Here is a 19,099-nt window from a genome sequence, read left to right as displayed (position 1 = left end):
ACAATGAATTCGTTATCCTGATTTAAAAATATTTGAAGATGCGTTTGCTTAACTGAGCGAAGCAGAAATATTACTAAAACATTATTTTTACGACTGTTTATCTATCCACTTCTAATCGTAGTTTTCGAGATACAAGATGAATGTCGTTCTTTATTTCTCGCCCCTATACGCATTTTTAGATTGATCCGAAAGACAGATTTAAATTGAATTGCAATTTTAATGACACTTTGAGATATTTTTTAACATAACGTACACAATACACGAAAGTTCTCTGTTTTTAAATCATTGTAAAAGCAATAAACATCGATCTTCGTTTTATATTGCAGTCGCATCAATTTGAGGATCACAAGAAGCAGCAATAAATTCCACTTAATCGAACACGACCTTGCGAAAAGTAAGAAACAAAATACACAGTACGAATCAGAAGATTCATCGAAAGATTAACTAAGAGGAAATTTTCTTGATTCATTTCGTTCTACACACGACGTCCAATACCATTATTTTAAAAAAAAAGAATACTGGAAACTGGTGGAAATTTCACATCTGGCGTGATAGTCGTACTTGCAGGACCTTGGAAATAAATTCTTAACCCAAATAGCCGACCCCGATACTCGAGAAATTTTGAGAAGCTGACGTCAATACCAATACTGTCACTGTGCGATCATTTCATGGTAAGCTGCATTAATCGCTCTTCTGTTTCACGGAATTAATTTATAACGTGTAGAATAATTATCGAGAAGAGATCAGACATGCGCAGCTACATGTGCGTATGTGCGTATAAATTCATGCGAATATGCACACTTGCGAATTTAGCGAAACGGTCAGGTCTAATTATTTTAGGGATATATCGGGGCCTGTGTTTTGACATCGAGCGCTGACTCCGAAACGTTAATTAATCTTGGATGTTATTAATTAAGCAGACCACGCGTGTGTTAATTGATCGTTTTCAAGTTCAACGCGTCCGCTAATGATCAGTCGTTATGACGCTGGAAAACTTTTGTCAGAAGCTTTTTGCCATTCCAACTTTTTCGTATCAATGTTCGTTATAAATTAGAAATATGTTCTCTTATATATTTTAATCGTGTACCAAAAATTATGTATCAATTTAGGAACATATAATTTATTTATAATACAGTAGAGCAATAGAATTTTTCTATAAATTTGTAAATTTAATAAATTCCAGTATTAATTAATATAAATTTGTATTTTTTAATCATATATATATATATATATATATAATTAAAAAATGTATATATATATATTATAATATATATTATATTATATATTTTATATATATATATATATATATATATATATAACATATTTATACATTCAAGTAAAAATTTAAAAAATAGTCAAATTATTAAAAACGCTATATGCCTTTTTTTGTTTAATTCCTATAAAATTCTATATAATTCTATATAATTCTAAACACTGGAATCCTTTTCTAAATGCTTCTTGAATATTTCAGTGTAGAGGAACACATGATTTCCGTTTTTACTTTCAGATTGTGGAAAAATAACGTTTACAACGTCTTGAAACACAAGTGAAATTGATTTATTAAACATGACCTCTTGTACGTTTCATCAGCATTGTTTTCTTAATAAAATCTTGCATCTCATACTTTAGCAAGCAAGTTTTTAATGTGCAACATATACGTGCAAAATAGTCTAACATGAGACAAGGCATTTAGTACTAGTAAGTATTCTGTTCGAATAACAAAATGTTCCAGTCAGTAAGACGGATTTGGATATTATATTATTATTATTATATTATTATAAATAATAGAAGTTTGAATATATAGGAGGCTGATCTACTACATATGATTATATGAATACAAACATTTATTTGTTCATGTTTTTAAATTGATTTTGTAAAGAATAAAAAATTGCGATGTTTTTATATGAAAATCATGTCAGTTCAGATTTTATCTTCACCGTAAACGCTGCTATTGGAAACGTTTCACAATAGATGTCTTACGTTCGTTTGTAATGTCCGTCGCGTCGTATGTAAAGCTCTATCACTGAATCGTATCGTGGCTGCCATTTAGTAATTAAGGTCAATCACTTAGGGATGCTAATCTGACACGATGGCGTGCGATGCATTCAAGATCTTATTAGAAACACAGCCGCGCTTTAATTTAAACAATCTTATTTGTAAATATATCTCAAAGGCATATTTACTTCAACATTGATTGATCTTAATTTCATTAAACATCGGATATGATTAATTGAACGAGATATTTAAATATTTAATAAGACGAAAAGAATTCCAAAACACGAACGAGAATCCTGCGACTTTTAAAATTTAAATTTTTATAATCAGACTACGGATTTTTGAGAAGATAATTTGTATGAATATAGAATTGAAAATTGTTTTACGTAAGCGAAATTTTATAGAAAGCGGTATACTTCAAACTGCGTTACATACTTTTTCATATTATGCGCAATCTGTACAATTTTTCAATCTGTTTCAATTGAAAATTTTATATGAATGCATAAAAATTCGCAGTCTTATATAATTATTTAAGTAAAATAGTATCTTTAAAAATAATATCCAGTATCTAGTATCTTTAAAAATAATATCTTCATGGGATATTTCTTATTAAGAACAGAATGTCTTGAAAAATTGGCCAATACCTTTGCGATACCCTGTGTACGTTGAGTATCACTTTTCCGCAACTTTCATCGCACATGTAACGAATTAACTTGAACGGTCCGAATATATAGATCGCGCGCGCGCGCGTCGACACACATTTAAATAAACGTTTCACGCATCAGACGAGAAAGAAAAGACAAAACTAAAACTATTCTCTCTCGTATTTTCTTACCGAATTCATTAAAGATTTTAAGTGATTCAGTTGTTTAACTTTCTTAAATATAAACTTTGTTGCAACACGAAAGAGTTAATCTATATTTAAAACCGAGATCCTCAAAATTCAAATCACTCCTTCGTTATGCTATATTATAAAAGAATTAATCAAATTCAAACTTGGATAACGTTGTCCCAAATCCTAGATCAAAAGCCGAAAGGAAGAAATCCTACGAGGGAGAACAAAATGTAGATACGTAGAATTTACACGTTATAAGACTTACTAAGAAGAGACAATTACATTCAAGCCCGTCAAAATCATCTCACGTCGAACATCTTTCAAATATTCCGAAGAAAAAACGTATATCCGCGAGAGGAAAGAAAAAAAACGCGAGACTTACTAGGAAAGTGCATCACGCCGATGCCTCGATCGTCCCTCGTGCTTCGCAGTCCATGTGTTCGAAACGATACAAATTTCCTCCGAGCAACGAAGAGCCGAAGGATGATACCACCTTCTCTCCAAGAATGCGACGAGATGTGAGAAGTGCAATACGGGAACAATAATCGCGCGATAAGCCGACAAGTATATAGGCCAGGTGTCGCGAACAAACAAGGGGAGAGACACAGTCGTTGGACCGATGCGATTGTACACGCTCGGCGGGCAAACAGCGACTGACTGAAGTGAACTCTGTCGCAGTGTGAGCACGGGCTGCGTTCGCGGGTCGATCGAACACGTTCTGCGCCCCTCCTCGGCACCGGCGTCGAAACCACCCCCAACGCTCCGATACACCTGCAACACCAGCTACTGGTCTTCACTTCACCGCGTGATGCTTTTGTAGCAGTCTTCGGGATACCGTACCGAAGATCGAAATCAAAGTATTCGAGAGAACATAGACACATATGCCACCGTACATAAATAACTGGATAACTTACTGTTTATCAAAAGTTGGATATCTTTTTTCAAGGTTTCGACAATTACGGAGGTTGACGAACGGAGGTTGTCCTACTGTCTGCATTCTCGTCTCTCGTTTCTGACGAACAGCTGCGTAAACATTTTCAGTGTCGTTAGAAGCTTGTATAGAATTTAGAAATTTAGAATTGTTAATTGAAACTTAAACTTGTATACTTACGTAGAATTATTATTGATATTAGACACTTAAATATTTTAATCGTACAACAGAATTGAATACAACACTCAGAATAGAGAACACTTCACGTAAAAAATTCAGAAAATTATACAATTGTTATACAATCGTATGATTCTTCTTTAGGAACATGATTTGACCATTTGTTTTCTTGGTCAAATTTCGGGCCAATCTGCAGGTTCGTATTTAGAAGCCACCGTTTAAAATGATATTGTGAAAGTTGACTTGTTGGAGCAAAACTGAAGGCACGAAACAAAATTTCCGAGAACAAACGAGATTTGTCGTTTACTACGTCATTAACCTCGTCGTGAGCTACTTTTCGACGATGACAGCTAGTAGCGTAAGAAAATCCGAGAGGGTTTGTAAAATTGAACAGTAAAAAATACCCGGAAGCTAGTTACCCAAACAAAGAGTCTCAAAGACCAAGGACGCGACAAATTTGGAGGAACGAAAACGAAAATTGTGACGCGTTAACTCTGACAAAAACTATTAAAAAGCAAGACAATAAACTGATTTGACCGAACAACAATTTATCACAATACTGCAAATATCTCGATTTCTTTCAACTTCATAAGATGATAGAACCTGAGTAAAAGATGAAATACTGAAAAAAATACTAAATAAATAATCTTTGAAATTTCAAATATTTAAAAAATGAGATTTGATACTGTAAACTGATTGGGAAAATTGCAGCAACAGTGGATTAAAGATCATAATCTAATTTAATTCCTTGATGTCGAATTTCAAAGTGAAACACCCTATAGATACTGAAGAGAGCGAAGACAGTTATACTAGTAACATCTGTATGCTTTGATATATCGTATTCAATGTTCTTTACAATATAAATATTTTACAAACTAAATAGATCTGAAACTAAAATTTTATATTCGGGGGCTCCTTAAAATTTTGCATCATTCTGGTAATTGAACACAGCACTATATTCCTATAATATTCAGTGGATGATGACAAATTTTTACTTAAATTCCACTCATTCATTTAAATTTATAGAAATGCCGATTTGGACAAAAATCTGTAATCCACTTGTAAGCGTTTAGAACTTTGGTTATAATCAAAGTTTATAATTTTCAGCTGCACCCTGTATATGCATGAGTCAAACAATGCCAAACATCACCATAACAACGATTCGTTTCTCTTTTGTTCAGCTGAAGTATTCGAGAGAATTTGCGGAACACAGAGAAACAGTAATTTAACAAACTGTTTTAGAAGTCTTAATTCTAGCGCCTTACCGAGAAATATAACGTATCATATTTACGACTGTACATCATGAACACTGATTTGTCGATGCAAGGAAGCATGAATAAGATAACGTATAATCTACAGAAAGAGGTAAGAAACAGAATTTAGATTTTCCGAAATTTCCACGTGGATCCATGCTTTATTACTTAATTTGCAAGTTTTCTTCATTTTTCATAAGATATTTCACTTTCGAGGATAGAAACATTTGAGATGTGTGAAATCACATAATCATTCTTAATAAAGATGCGTAAGATAACAAACACCAATAAAAAATAAATATAGTAAACGTAATTACGATTTTCCTAGTAGTTAACGAAATATAGTAAACAACAATTTGTTTTTTTTTTCGTCTTTTGGTACGATGCTTTTTGAAGAATGAAGATAAAATAAAAAATTCCAGAGAAAACCAAATGGTTTAGACCATATGAAAATTTGCTTAAAATGGTCTGATACAGAATATATTAAAAACTTATCTTTGATGGCTACCACATGAAACTACGCGATTCAATGAATTTGCAATCTAACAGAAAATTAAATGAAAAATTTCTTACGACGATTATCAGATTATGAATTTTTATGCATTTGTAGAAAATTGACAAGTGCAAAATTGTATCTAATATATAAAATATTTAAAGTAGAATATTTATCATAACATATAATAAACAGAATAAATTTATTAATAAATACTTGGATTCGATTTCATTAGCATAGTGTTTGTAAAAATTTTAAAAATAAAATTCTGCGGTTTAATAATTACCAATGAAGAAATTAATGTTAAACCAGGAAGAGAACCGTATTTTGGAACGTAATCGAAATATATTGTACCTCATATATGATTATCTGGATCAAAATGGGTGAGTATATCATAATCCAAATCTTTTTCTTAGTTATAATTTAGCATTAGTGACCAATGAATTCTTTCATTCAGAACTTGTAATAATCAAATTATTCTACAATCATTAATAAAAAAAATGAAGTTCAAATTGAAACTTCTTCTGAATCTTTTAAAAAGTTGGAAATTAGAAATCTATAAATAAGTATAATTTCCTAAATTTAAATCGAAAGACGAAACAATTTGATTATACACGTTACATTATATTGTCACAATTGATCACTTAATTATTCTGTATGGTAACAAGATGTTTACGAAATTTTTATTAATTACTATTTATTTCCAGATATGTACAAACTAACGTTGCTCTACTTCGAGAAGCTCGTCTAACTCAAGAGTATCGGGTCTGCGACAACATCGATTTGAAAATAATTATTGCGGAGTATGAAAATTATTATAAGATGAAGTTTCAGAAGTACCCTATGTTGTGTGCGAAAATAACAAAGGAAACGTCAAATGCAAAGAAAGTGTAAGGATTAAAATTATCCAACAAATATTATAAAATCTTCCTTCGACGATCATATTTTTCAAAAATCTACATTTCAACTATAAATCCTGTCCATAGTAGAATTTGAAATATTATCGATTCTACATAAAATATTACATTTTCATTTGTAATTAAAATACTTGAATCACACATCAGCAACATTTGAAAAATTCTTAATGTTATTATTGTTAAGTAAAATCACAATACAATTTAATTTGATCCTTTTATAGAATAATTTGAAATGGGATATTTCATAGGATTATTTGAAGCTTTGTTACATATCTTAATTAAAAAACTGGAAAAATCCTTGCGACTTATATGATAATTTAATTCGAATGCCTTGGTAGCAACTTTTTAGAAAATATATATATTTAACAAAAATTCTTTGTATAGTTTTCTGTATAATCTAACATGTACAAAAATCATTACATAAAAATTAATTACAATATTTATAATTTCATCTTTTGCAGAACAAACAAATCAAAAGTCCCATTGCCTACAATTTGCAAACGTGACTCAGTAAAAGAAAAAAATGAACAGGAAAAGAATGATGACGATACGAATAATATTAATCTCGCAATGACAGTGACGTCGATTTTCCCTAATCAGAACTGTGGAGCTCCATCAGAAGAACCACTTGATCATCTAAAGGAACGAACGAACATACAATCGAAGATATCGAATTGCATTGAAAAATTATATCCAGGAAATTCGGAATTGCAAAAGATCGCTGAAGATATTTCACGCGTAAGCTCATTTTCATAGTTTAAAGTCGTTTGAACGACTACTTTCTTTAATATGAAGAAAATTTATTTGTTGAATTGGGATAACGCATGAAGTTTAATACGACTTTTTCATTGATTTTCTTCAACAATGAGTCATCGATATTACAATAGTAATATATCACATACAAAAACTTATACTAGGCTCCAATAGTCTGAGAACAGTTAAATGACAAATTAGATAATATCCAATACAGAGAATATATATATTTTTTTTCATTTTCTGTCGTAGGAGATCATATTGAACAAATTAAATGTACATTGGGACGATATCGTAGGACTAGAAGAATGTAAAACCGCTGTTAAGGAAGCCGCTGTGTATCCTGTTAAATACCCTATCTTTTTCAACGGCCTATTTTCTCCTTGGAAAGGTATTTTGTTGTACGGGCCGCCTGGCACAGGTAAGTCAAATTCATATTTCCCACTCTCTCCATATTTTTAAAAAAGCTCACAAAGAATTTACAAAACAGGCAAAACGATGTTAGCAAAGGCAGTCGCGACAGAATGCCATTGCACTTTTTTCAATATAACGGCCAGCTCATTGGTGAGCAAATGGAGAGGCGATTCCGAAAAATATATACGTGTAAGTTATCTTCTTCCTGTCTAAAGAAGTTTTAAATGTAAAAAAATTTTTTTTTTTTTTCACCGTTCATATATGAACAGCTGTTTAAACAATGTTTAGACATCACATTTGCAATGAAGTAACGAATTTTGTTAAACTGCACAGGTTTTATTTGATCTTGCCTACAGTCATTCCCCTACAGTTATTTTTATTGACGAAATTGATTGGATAGCCATAAACAATGAAAACTATACATTATCTGAACCTGCAAAGAGATTCAGATCAGAAATTCTTGCTAGGCTGGATGGATTAGTATCTACTGAAAATTCTAATGTAATTCTTCTAACCGCAACTAATTGCCCTTGGTAAATATTTTTTATCTAAAATAATACACGTATGTTATATTTTTCAATATCTTTTAAATAATACTTTATAATCACTTTGGAAATTTTGTACTTTCTTTATTGTATCATTAGAATAATAATAGATAATAGTGTTATTTCAATATATTAAAAGGGCGATAATATTATGTTATTAGGGACATTGATGCAGCTTTGCTCAGGCGTCTTGAGAAAAGAATATATGTATCGTTACCCGACGAAACTGCCCGACTTAAAATGTTCAAATTATATCTCAGCAACCATTTATTAGAAAACATAGATATTATAAACGACATAATAAAGTACAGTGAAATGTATTCTTGCGCGGACATAAAATTACTTTGTAAACAAGCATGGATGTTAGAAATAACTCCAATATGGAAAAAACTTGAAAAAGAGGAAATGTCTATCGGAAATTTAAAATATGAATTAAGGAATTATCAAATATTAGCAAACTTGATGAAAGAAACATTACCTACAGTTACGAACGTAAATAAATATAATTTGTGGAATAAAAAGAAAGACTCAGAGAATCGTCACATCTTCTAGTTTCATAAATTATGTTTAAAAGAATCAGAAAATAAAGATTCTTTATTTCAAATTTTAATTATCATGTTATTCTTTCTTTAATTTTTGTTTAGACTTCACTTTATCCAATAATTTTTACGAAGAAGTTTGCAAACAAAAATTACTGGTGTTTTAGTTCAGTAAAAAAAGTGAAAAAAAAGAGAATTATTTTGTAAATTCTTCTTTTGATCTTTGTAGAAAAACGTATGCATCATCATTAGACTATAAATAATTAATGAACCAGTGAATCGATTAACAAAAAGTAGGATTTTTTTCTAATATAAGTTCGAATTGTAATGAGATTTTTTTCAATAAAGTAGAAGGAAATGAAAAAAATATTTTCGTCTTTGAAGTTACATAGAGATTTGAATGCATTATTTTTTTCTACGATTATATTAACTAGAGATTATAGTTTTAAATATGTATTAATGATACTCATAACACTTAATATATCCGTATTCTAATTCTACGAGTATTAAAATATACGTGAACATGTGTGACAAAATGTAACATATTCATGTTTTATTTCATGTGATTATTAATATATAACGATATATTCGAATATTTAAGAACATTTCGCGCAAAATCAATATATAATGTAATATTCTACATACAAGGATCTAAAACATAAAACATTCAATATCAAAAAGATGATTTATGAAACAAACGAAATATTTATCTACGGGACGTTAATCTTAGGTTAATAAAATCAAAATAGATGATTAGATTTTGTTAACCTAAATTAACTTAGAATATCACATGATCAGGATATATTTAAATATATTTAAATAGTCTTCAGGATATATTTAAATATATTTAAGTAATATTTTATTACATATCGATAATCATACAAAATAGAACGTGAATATGTTAATACATATTTTACAGAATTACAGCATTAAAATACGGATATATTAATATATTGAACATGTAAGCACACATGTATTTAAATACATATGACTTTGAGATGTCTCATACCAATCTTAATAAAAAAATTATAACTAAAATATGAAGTAAATAAATACAATAATCAGTATACCTATATTATTGTTATATAAAAATTGTTTCATAGTTAAAAATTGACATGATCAACAATGCTTTCTTTTCTCCTGATTGCTTCTTGCTTGTTTCAAACCATGATAGTAACCTGAAAATAAAAAGAAATAAAATATGCCATTGAAAATTTAATGCAAGATAATCGTATAAAATATTTACCTGTATGAAAACCACTAATATACCATGACATCAACATACTTGAAAGTGCATCCGCATCATTGTCTGGTAACCTAAGATATTTTGTTAAAATTTAGAACTATCATATCATATTATTTATTAGAAATTGCTTATTAATAATTATAAATTACTTGGCCATTAATTGTGGTGGTAAAGGAGGTGCAGGTGGCATTATATCAGTGAAAGAATTAAAAGATGGCCCAGGTACGAACTGATGTTTGTACGATCTTGTTTCTTCAGAGTCACAATCCATTTTTTCTCCGTTATATTTTTTTGGATCGTTCGTAGAAAAATTTGTTTTACCAGTCTCATCATTTTCTTCGTTAAATTTCTCTTCCAAAGCTTTCTTCTGTTGTGCCACCTGACTCTGTAAACCTTCCGATTCCAAAAGAGAATTCAACTGCACTTTCTCCGTGTTGCCATAGCCTGTAAATAAAAAAAATGTTGTTTTATAAATTAGAATTTCGTAATTTCCCACGTACACGAATTGTATTTCTTGATTGATATCATGAACAGCTATCATGCTAAAAATATTACCTATAAATTTTACAATACAAGTTCTGTTTTCAAAAATTTTTAATATTACAGCTTCATAAATTACGCCATCTTCCGAGTATATTGCACGACAAGGAGCTCCTACAGTCCATTTCTATTAAGAAAAAATGTATAAAGAATTAATGTTATATAAATAAATAAAATAAAATGAAAATTTTGTTTCTTTTATTTATTAATATCTGTGGGAAATTTATATTTTATTAAAACCACCACCTTCTTTGGTTCATTTGTATGCTGGTTTACTTGTATATTTTCCTCCAATTGAGAATTTTGAATGTCTAATCCCATTCGTTTGATAACTTTCTCTTTCGCTAGATTTATAGCTTTGTCGTATGCTTTTATTAACGCGCTATCATCCCAAACATCTTCGTTGTCTTCGTTCGTAACCTAAAACAAATAAATAATCATATGTTATTATTGATATGAGTCTTATTAAGTTATCGATAGAAGAATATTACATGATTTGTTGAAAATTTATTAACCCGGGATTACCCACCTGGGGGTCTAGGGGCCGGAACCTGCACTAGACCTACCCCACGTGGGTAATCCCGGGTTAAAAGTTGATGCTATCAATTGCTATTCCATTGTCTAATACTATCTTATACTAAACTAAACTAATAACAAAAACATGTATACATACGTTTCCATTTCCCCGCACAAAAAGAACATTCATATCATTCGCCATTTCACAAAAATAACTTTATTTAAATATTGATTCTGTTTCTGAAAAATTAATTTGTTATATCTCTTTCACTGCAACACAATGTAAACAATGTCGACATTACCACCAACCATACCAACTAAAAATTTAGTCTTTAGTTTATTCGGAGGATTATTTCTTGAGGTAAAGTTGGCATTAAATGTCTCTAGATTTTATTAATCGTATCGTATTTTTTTACCATATTATAATACGGTAATAAACATTATACGTGCAATAAAACTTCATAGCACAAATATTAAACTTAAATAGCAAAAAAAAAATCAACAGCAAGAATAATCACATTATATATATTGAATGGATCATGCTATGTACATTCAATATAGTTTCTATAATAAGATTTAATTTTATGAAGTCACATGATTAAATTTACATTTATTTATTATTATCTCTATTCTTTTCTAGTTATACATTTTCTTGTTAATATTGTAGATACTTGTAAAACTGGAATATTTTGTAAGATTTCAAATGTTTAATAAAAAAACAAAAAAAAATAAATATTTCACCTGTAGAAAAAAATATATGATCAAAAATAGTTTTTGGGTATTATAGAAGGGTGATATTTTTTAAAAAATTACAGATTGATTTATTTTCATCACTCTCAATAAATTCTACTAGCATTCTAAAACGCATGGACAGAAGAGCACGTGCTCGGTATGCGTCACTTGTATCACAGATTATAACCTGTCGTAACAAGAGAAACGTGCCACTTATGTACCAGAATATCACATCGAAAGAATGTCGTGAAAGTTTCTGTATAAAGTACAAGGTACATTTGATCTGTGATCGGTATTTCCAATATTTTTAGTGTTTGGTCGAGGTGTTCTGTACTTGTGATATTTATGAAAAGAATGGCGTTAGTAAATCATTTTAAAAAATTCTCGAGATCAGTTCTCAATATTGCTTCGAATTATTCAAAATATACAAGCAACACAATGTTGCCTTTTTTACAGACAACAAGGGGAGCATCAACCACGCAACAGCTTTCAGAAAAACAAGAGTAAGCAACGTAGACTTTCTCCTCCCTTTTTTTAATGTTGTTTTAACACATAACTTCCAACATGAGATCGAAATTAACAAATTTATGTTGTCTAAGAAATATTTCTCTTTGTAGGAGTGTAACGTCTAACAAATAAAATAGTATTAATAGAATATTTAAAAATAAACTAATAAAAGCGACATTTTGACAGTGACTAGCTAAAAGCATATATGTCATTGTCATAAATGCTATACGAATCTTGTTTACATGTTATTAAGACAAGTATGGCTTATCTTTCAATTATTTATAGTATTATAAGCGATTCATGCAATTAAAAAGAAGTTAATTGAAAATTAACAAAAATTCTCATAAATAAAGAGATAATTCTTATTTATTGTAAATATTATTATTTCCAGAGTTAACGTAACGTTTGTTAGAGCAAATGGAGAGAGAATCAAAGCAAAAGGGAAAGTTGGAGATACTATATTAGATATAGTTGTAAACAACGAGATTGATTTAGATGGATACGGTATGTTTTAAAAAAGAATAATTTAGAATAATTTCTATTAGTTTTTAATTTTGACTACCATATAAATATACAGTGTAGTTTTTAAATTTTTTTTTAATGTAATTAAAAACATTGTTATTTATGTAGGTGCTTGCGAAGGAACATTAACTTGTAGTACATGCCATTTAATATTTTCAAAAGAAGTTTATGACGCACTTCCTAACGAACCAACAGATGAAGAATTAGACATGTTGGATTTAGCATATGAATTGACAGACACGTAAGTTAATAATAGTCTAAATCTAAGAACTCATCATAAATATTATTAATTTAATTATTATTATTTTCAAATATTTCATTTTATTCCTTTATTTTATTTTTTTCTTATGCAAACTTTGTCAAATGTCATCCTTATTTTCATCACCCAAGTATAGGGTACTTCAAACTTTGCATTTCAATCTAAAGTTTCAATCTGCCAGCTTTGAATTTAAAATTATAATAATAAATAAATTTTCATAGTTTTTTATTTATGAATCTATCCTAAATCAATATATGTATTAACATATTTACAATATTGTTCTCAAATGAATAGAAAGTTGTGTTTTATAAATTAATATTAATATTAGAATATTTTATAAATTAGCTAGGTTTATATAACAACCAATATATTCATTTATACAATATTTAATTTTAGGTCACGTCTAGGTTGTCAAATAGTAATGACTAAAAAACTAGATGGAATTGAGGTAAGAGTTCCATCAACAATTAATGATGCAAGGGCGTAACTAGAATTGGGTACTTCATGACAATTATTAAAATGTTGATAATAAAAAATTTTGCTTCTAAATATGAAGCTTATATATTTTATATATAATAGTAAAATTTAGTAAAATTTAATTATATAAGATTACTTATTACATTGTCTATATATGAGTCTATATCATGACTCTATATAATTGTAATTGATTTTAACTTTTAAATATTTTGAAAACAAAGAATATATGTATATCAAAATATCTTATTAAGTATAAAACATTCTGTAATTTTTTTACATTTTGTACTGTTAATATTGTAAATAAGAATACTTATGGATAATTTTAAATGTTACATAACAATAGTTAAATGAAACCATTGAATATATTATTTTCTAAAATTGAATTCAATCGTATCGAAGAATCTTATTTATTTAAATTTTATACATTATCGCCTTTGACTTTGAACAATAAAACAGCAAATTTAATATTTAAAAAAAAAAAAAAACTTGGTTCCTTTGTTTGATTTCCCATGCTCGCATTTGTTAACTACTTGGAAATAAAATACTTACGCGTTACGAAAAATTTATAAACTATCAAACGCTTCACTAAATTTGAATTCTCGTCATCTGTTGAGAATAATTTATTATTTTTTTTAATTAGGTACATACCAAATACATTTATTAAGTCGGTACTTCTCGTAAGTATCAGTACATAAAGCTAAAACACTTTTGTACTATGCTTGTTATATATAGACCTAATGAATAATTTAACTTGTGTATTGTCGCTTGTATATTTTGTTTACGTGTAAAATATTCTATTTCTACACTTCTTACAAATTCAATATAAAGTGTACATTATCATGAAATTTACATATTTTCACTTGGTTACCCTGCCCAATTTGAATATAGTTCAGAACGTATGTGATATATTTGTATATTCTCTGAATTCGTTTTATATACTATGTACATTGAGCCAATCTTTATAAATGCAAATTTAACGACACGCTATAAAGTAAGAAAAATAATACAGCGCAAAATTAATGAGAAATTTGTTGTTAATTTTATTCTGACTCGTTTCATCGAACGAATTTTAACGAGTAATTTAATTTTAATAATAATTGAGCGAGTGGAAAATACAAAATAAAGTACTTTCATTATTTTCTATTGATCTAATATTATTAAACGAATATGTAGTGATGCTTCGGAAGATATTGTAAATTAAAAACATTGGCCAACAATTGTTCTAATCGGTCATACTTTGGAAATTGTGAAAGCGAGAATCGAGAGAGAATCTCGTCTATAAGATTAAAATGCGAATATAAATAAATACGAAAATTAAAAATACTTCGATAAAAATTATAACGAAGAATCGTTCGGCTTATATAAATACGTGTAAAATTCGAAGTTAGCGAGTCTCGTACATCTTTCGAAATACTATCATTCGTTCGATACACGTAGAGCAGTAAACATTAGATCAACACTTTGTTCGGTAACAATTTTTCAAAAATCTTAAATTATAATCGAAAAATTTTTCTACAATAAGAATAGTCGGATTTGAGATAATAAGATATTCTCTTCTATTTAAATATGATGCCAATTTTAATCCTACCGATACCTAATTCTATCGTTCATTTTTTTTTCTTTCATTTCTTTCATTCCGTATTTAATACACAGAAAAAGTATAAATACGTTCGTCATAAAATTAATATCGAACGTCGCGAAATACTCAGAAGTAAACTAAGAAAAGAAATAAGATATTATTATTTCTCTTAAAAAGATTCATTCTATACACACAAATGATCGATCATATTGTGTATGTACATATGGATTATAGAAACAATACATTTTTATATTTCTTAATATCTCGTTCAAATAATTCTACAGTTGAAACTCGTATCGGTCTTCGATTCGATAACTGCATATTTATTGGAAGTAATTAAGCTATAGTTCTGCACGCAAGAGAAGAAGGAACAAACACGTATAGTATACACGCTTAAATAACAAAATTAAGTTGATTTACGTTCAATGTGAACTTGATCGAAGTTCCAGTCTCGAATTATAGAGTTTTTTTTTTTTTTTTTTTTTAATTTTAATGTTCGTAACGTTGCTAGTGCATTCTATAGACAAGGACTAAAATATCCTAGTGTTCGCAAATGCTTCGTTAAAAAGCTGTAAAATATGAAGCTCGACAAATTTAATTTCAACGATGGATTAGTCAAAAAGAACCGTCATTTCGGCCTCGTGCATCTACATATTAGATTTCTACTTTTAAAAAAATATGCATTATCTTCGGGAGGAAAAACGAAACGAATTGATCGCAAGAATCAATCAGAAGAGTGTAAAGAAATTGAACAAAATCTGCATGAAATTCGGCTCACGATAAATCCAACGGTGCTTCGATATTAATTGAGCGTTGATAAAAGGGGACGGTACTTCGAAATAACATTAACAATTTTATTGTAATTTTTCAAACGCATTTGTGGACTTTTTGCAAATTAACTTTCTTTGTTTTATTTCTGCTTGCAGAATACACTTGGGCAAAGTTCGAACGCTGAAATGCGGAAACACTCTGTACAGATATTACACAAATATAAATAATAAATGTACGTAATGTACATAATATTTAGGTGAACGTATATATATGTTTAAATACACGTGTTACATATGCACGTATTTAATACATGTTTTAATATACGGCTGTTAAAATGCACATGTATCAAAATACACAATAGAATACGATACAGGCATATTGACATATTCAAGTTTTATACCGTGCGATTATTAATGTATAACAAGAACACGAAAACACGTAATTAAACGAAACAAACAACGCCTGGTTAAATCAAGCTTTCCGACTGACGGAAATATATATCGCAACAGCAAAAAGAAACTACCTGCTACCAGAAAACGTTGAATTATTACTTCCTCTATTTTTTTTCTTTTTTTTACAAACAAAATAAACGATCGCTTAATTAAATCCTGTTATTTACAATGATATTTAATGCTTTTTACTGTTACCTACGATTTTTGTCAGGATGTCATATATTTGTCTCGGAAATTACGGAAATTGCGTAAATGCAACATGCTCGCGTATCACTTTCGTTCGTCAAAAACTGAGACGAATATACAAGTTTGAATTTGCAATTTTCGTTCACCAAGAACTGAAGATTACTGAATAAAAATTATATACAATGCTTTCAACGTTCTACATTTGACATGTTGTAACGAATAATGTTTACAGGAGATCGAAAAGAAAATCGTAAGCCAGTGCATTAAGGAGATATTAATCTGGCTTGAAAAAACATCAATTTTTCTTCACATTTTCTCAAAGTATATAATATGCTTTTGAAAATGTCTATGTAAAACGATTTGTTTGAATTCGTAAAATTAGAAAAGTTATAGATGTTTAAAGGAAAAGGTGTACTGCTCGCAACGTAAGTATGAATATTTTTGTACAACTGGTAACAAACACTTCAAATGTGCTTTTCTCAAAAAATATTTTACTTTATAATATTATTATTTATCTTATTATTATTTTATATTATTATTATTTATTTATAGTATTTATTTATTTATTATTATTATTTATTTTATTATTATTTTATAGTATTTTATTTTTTGTACTGCTCGATTGATTGTAAGTATGAATATTTTTGTGCAACGAGTAACAAGAACTTCAAACGTGTTTTTCTCAAATCCATACTTTTTAAACTGGCTGACGGGATATCTCACGTTTTAGTTGACTGATTCACTTGAAATTTGGAGGAGATCTTCACCGGATGTACCTTTATCGCATGAACCACGAACTTTAAAATCTGATGTTTTTTTTTTTTCTATTTCTTTTACCACCAAAAAGACGAAAAGCACAAGGAAAATCGATATTTTAACTTGAAAATGCTGCCATTTTTTTAATTTTCGAAATTTCGCCGTTTCCGTAGTTCATGTGATAGCCGTATTTATACTAATTAAGATGCATTCTGGTTTTTCAGTTTCAAATAACCGGAATCACGTCAGCCATTCGAACCCGTTTTCAAAAACATGCTTTACCTGAGGCTATATAATTTCCACAACTTTCACTAATTTCGTTAAAAAAAAATTGTAAATACTCTTCAAGTATGAATAAATCTGCATACCAAAATGTATCACGGTTTGCTTAGAAAAAAATCCCAAAAGAATCGATTTTTTCAAGCCGGCTTAATACACATCGTGTGCATATTTTATACATGCGAAATTTTAAGACACGTTCAGAATCACAATTTCTAGTTTAAGCAGTTTGCATCCGAGAACGAAGTATCACGCAATGTTGTTCACGATATACTTTGTACGAAACAGCGAATTGAAGCGGAGCTCTGAGATTTTATAAAATTTCTATTTCTATTAAAAAGAATTTTTTTAAAACGGCCAAATTTCGGAAACGTGTATCTGCACAGGTAATTGAAATCACACCATACTCCTACGACGACTATACTCGTTAAAAGCAGAAAAACTTCATCTGTTTTAAACTCGAATTAAGTTACCACAAAATCACGATTCATTAATTTTCAATTTAATTATTTTAATATTATATTGGCATTTGATTTCATCGACTTTAATTTAACATCCGACTCAATTAACTAACAAATGCCAGTACATGTTTCTTATTCATTAATTAATTATAATTAAATTTGGAATTACAACGAAACGTAGAAGGCTACAAGGTATTTTATTTCATTTTTTTTTATTTTTTCTTATAACAAGTATAAACAGTTATTCGTTTAAACAGTTATTTCTTCGTCAAGATTGTACTCATCAAACACTGTCAAAGGATTAATGTCGAGCATCGTTAATTGTTTCAACTCATATTATGGAGTGTAGCCTTCGAATGAATAATTTTTTCAAGTCATTTAGAATTAATGACAGAGAACGTCGCAAATTCGCAACGATGAGCATTTAAGAAATGAAGACAGTCTCATTGGTGACATTTCATTAATAATGGAATTGATGTTAATGGCGTATAATTCCGACAATGTGGCACGACTTCGCATATCACAAGGAAAGGAACGACAGCATTGCGTGAAATGTTTCCTGAACATTTGGCTTTCGCGATTTAACTTATTATAATTGGCGGCTATGGGCTTTCCTCGGGAACAGAATAGTCGAAGAAAAGATGACAACGTGGCTTCCCTGTTTTAAGTGTTGACTCGTGATCTAAATTACTCGAAATTTTTGCTTAAAATGCGGTTAAACTAAATAAGAATATCTAATGTTGAAGAGTGGTAATAAAAAAGCAATCTAACTGAAATTCAAAAATAGTTGAAATAATGTTGCATTGTGAAAATAAGTGATTATTTAAAATAAATAAATATAATAAATATTTTAATAATTATTTTAAATAAAATAAATATTTTAATAATTATTTAATTATGAAATAAAATAATTCATAAATATTTATATAGTTATGAAATAAAGTAATTCATAAATATTTAATTA

The 19,099-nt window shown here is 29.0% G+C and overlaps 3 protein-coding genes across 5 annotated transcripts; 2 read left to right on the top strand and 1 right to left on the bottom strand.

The window, feature by feature from the left end:
- The first annotated feature begins 279 nt into the window (after window positions 1-279).
- On the top strand, window positions 280-8,909 carry LOC122529604 (katanin p60 ATPase-containing subunit A-like 2). 2 transcript variants are annotated; one of them, XM_043655888.1, is made up of 9 exons: window positions 280-671; window positions 5,046-5,303; window positions 5,997-6,067; window positions 6,392-6,574; window positions 7,063-7,339; window positions 7,607-7,775; window positions 7,845-7,957; window positions 8,102-8,301; window positions 8,475-8,909. In XM_043655888.1, the coding sequence occupies exons 2-9, from the start codon at window positions 5,241-5,243 to the stop codon at window positions 8,863-8,865; spliced, it is 1,467 nt and encodes a 488-aa protein (XP_043511823.1). In that variant the 5' UTR covers window positions 280-671; window positions 5,046-5,240; the 3' UTR covers window positions 8,866-8,909. The 2 variants fall into 2 exon arrangements, with proteins under 2 accessions (XP_043511823.1, XP_043511824.1); XM_043655889.1 differs by lacking the exon at window positions 280-671 and adding an exon at window positions 4,129-4,785.
- Window positions 8,910-9,916: 1,007 nt separating this feature from the next.
- LOC122529605 (survival motor neuron protein) lies at window positions 9,917-11,488 on the bottom strand. 2 transcript variants are annotated; one of them, XM_043655891.1, is made up of 7 exons: window positions 11,312-11,488; window positions 10,885-11,058; window positions 10,654-10,765; window positions 10,445-10,542; window positions 10,248-10,405; window positions 10,099-10,169; window positions 9,917-10,030 (listed from the first exon to the last, which is right to left on the bottom strand). In XM_043655891.1, exons 1-7 carry the CDS (start codon window positions 11,354-11,356, stop codon window positions 9,972-9,974), a joined length of 717 nt encoding a protein of 238 aa, XP_043511826.1. In that variant the 5' UTR covers window positions 11,357-11,488; the 3' UTR covers window positions 9,917-9,971. The 2 variants fall into 2 exon arrangements, with proteins under 2 accessions (XP_043511826.1, XP_043511825.1); XM_043655890.1 differs by having other exon boundaries at window positions 9,918-10,030; window positions 10,248-10,542.
- Window positions 11,489-11,954: 466 nt separating this feature from the next.
- LOC122529607 (adrenodoxin-like protein 2, mitochondrial) lies at window positions 11,955-13,748 on the top strand. The gene is made up of 4 exons (XM_043655892.1): window positions 11,955-12,389; window positions 12,785-12,897; window positions 13,024-13,156; window positions 13,571-13,748. Exons 1-4 carry the CDS (start codon window positions 12,232-12,234, stop codon window positions 13,659-13,661), a joined length of 495 nt encoding a protein of 164 aa, XP_043511827.1. The 5' UTR covers window positions 11,955-12,231; the 3' UTR covers window positions 13,662-13,748.
- Window positions 13,749-19,099: the final 5,351 nt, after the last annotated feature.

The sequence above is a fragment of the Frieseomelitta varia genome, unplaced genomic scaffold (genome assembly GCF_011392965.1).
Source record: "Frieseomelitta varia isolate USP_RPSP 00005682 unplaced genomic scaffold, Fvar_1.2 scaffold_299, whole genome shotgun sequence".
Lineage (NCBI taxonomy): Eukaryota > Metazoa > Arthropoda > Insecta > Hymenoptera > Apidae > Frieseomelitta > Frieseomelitta varia.
This window is presented reverse-complemented; position numbering and strand designations above follow the sequence as displayed.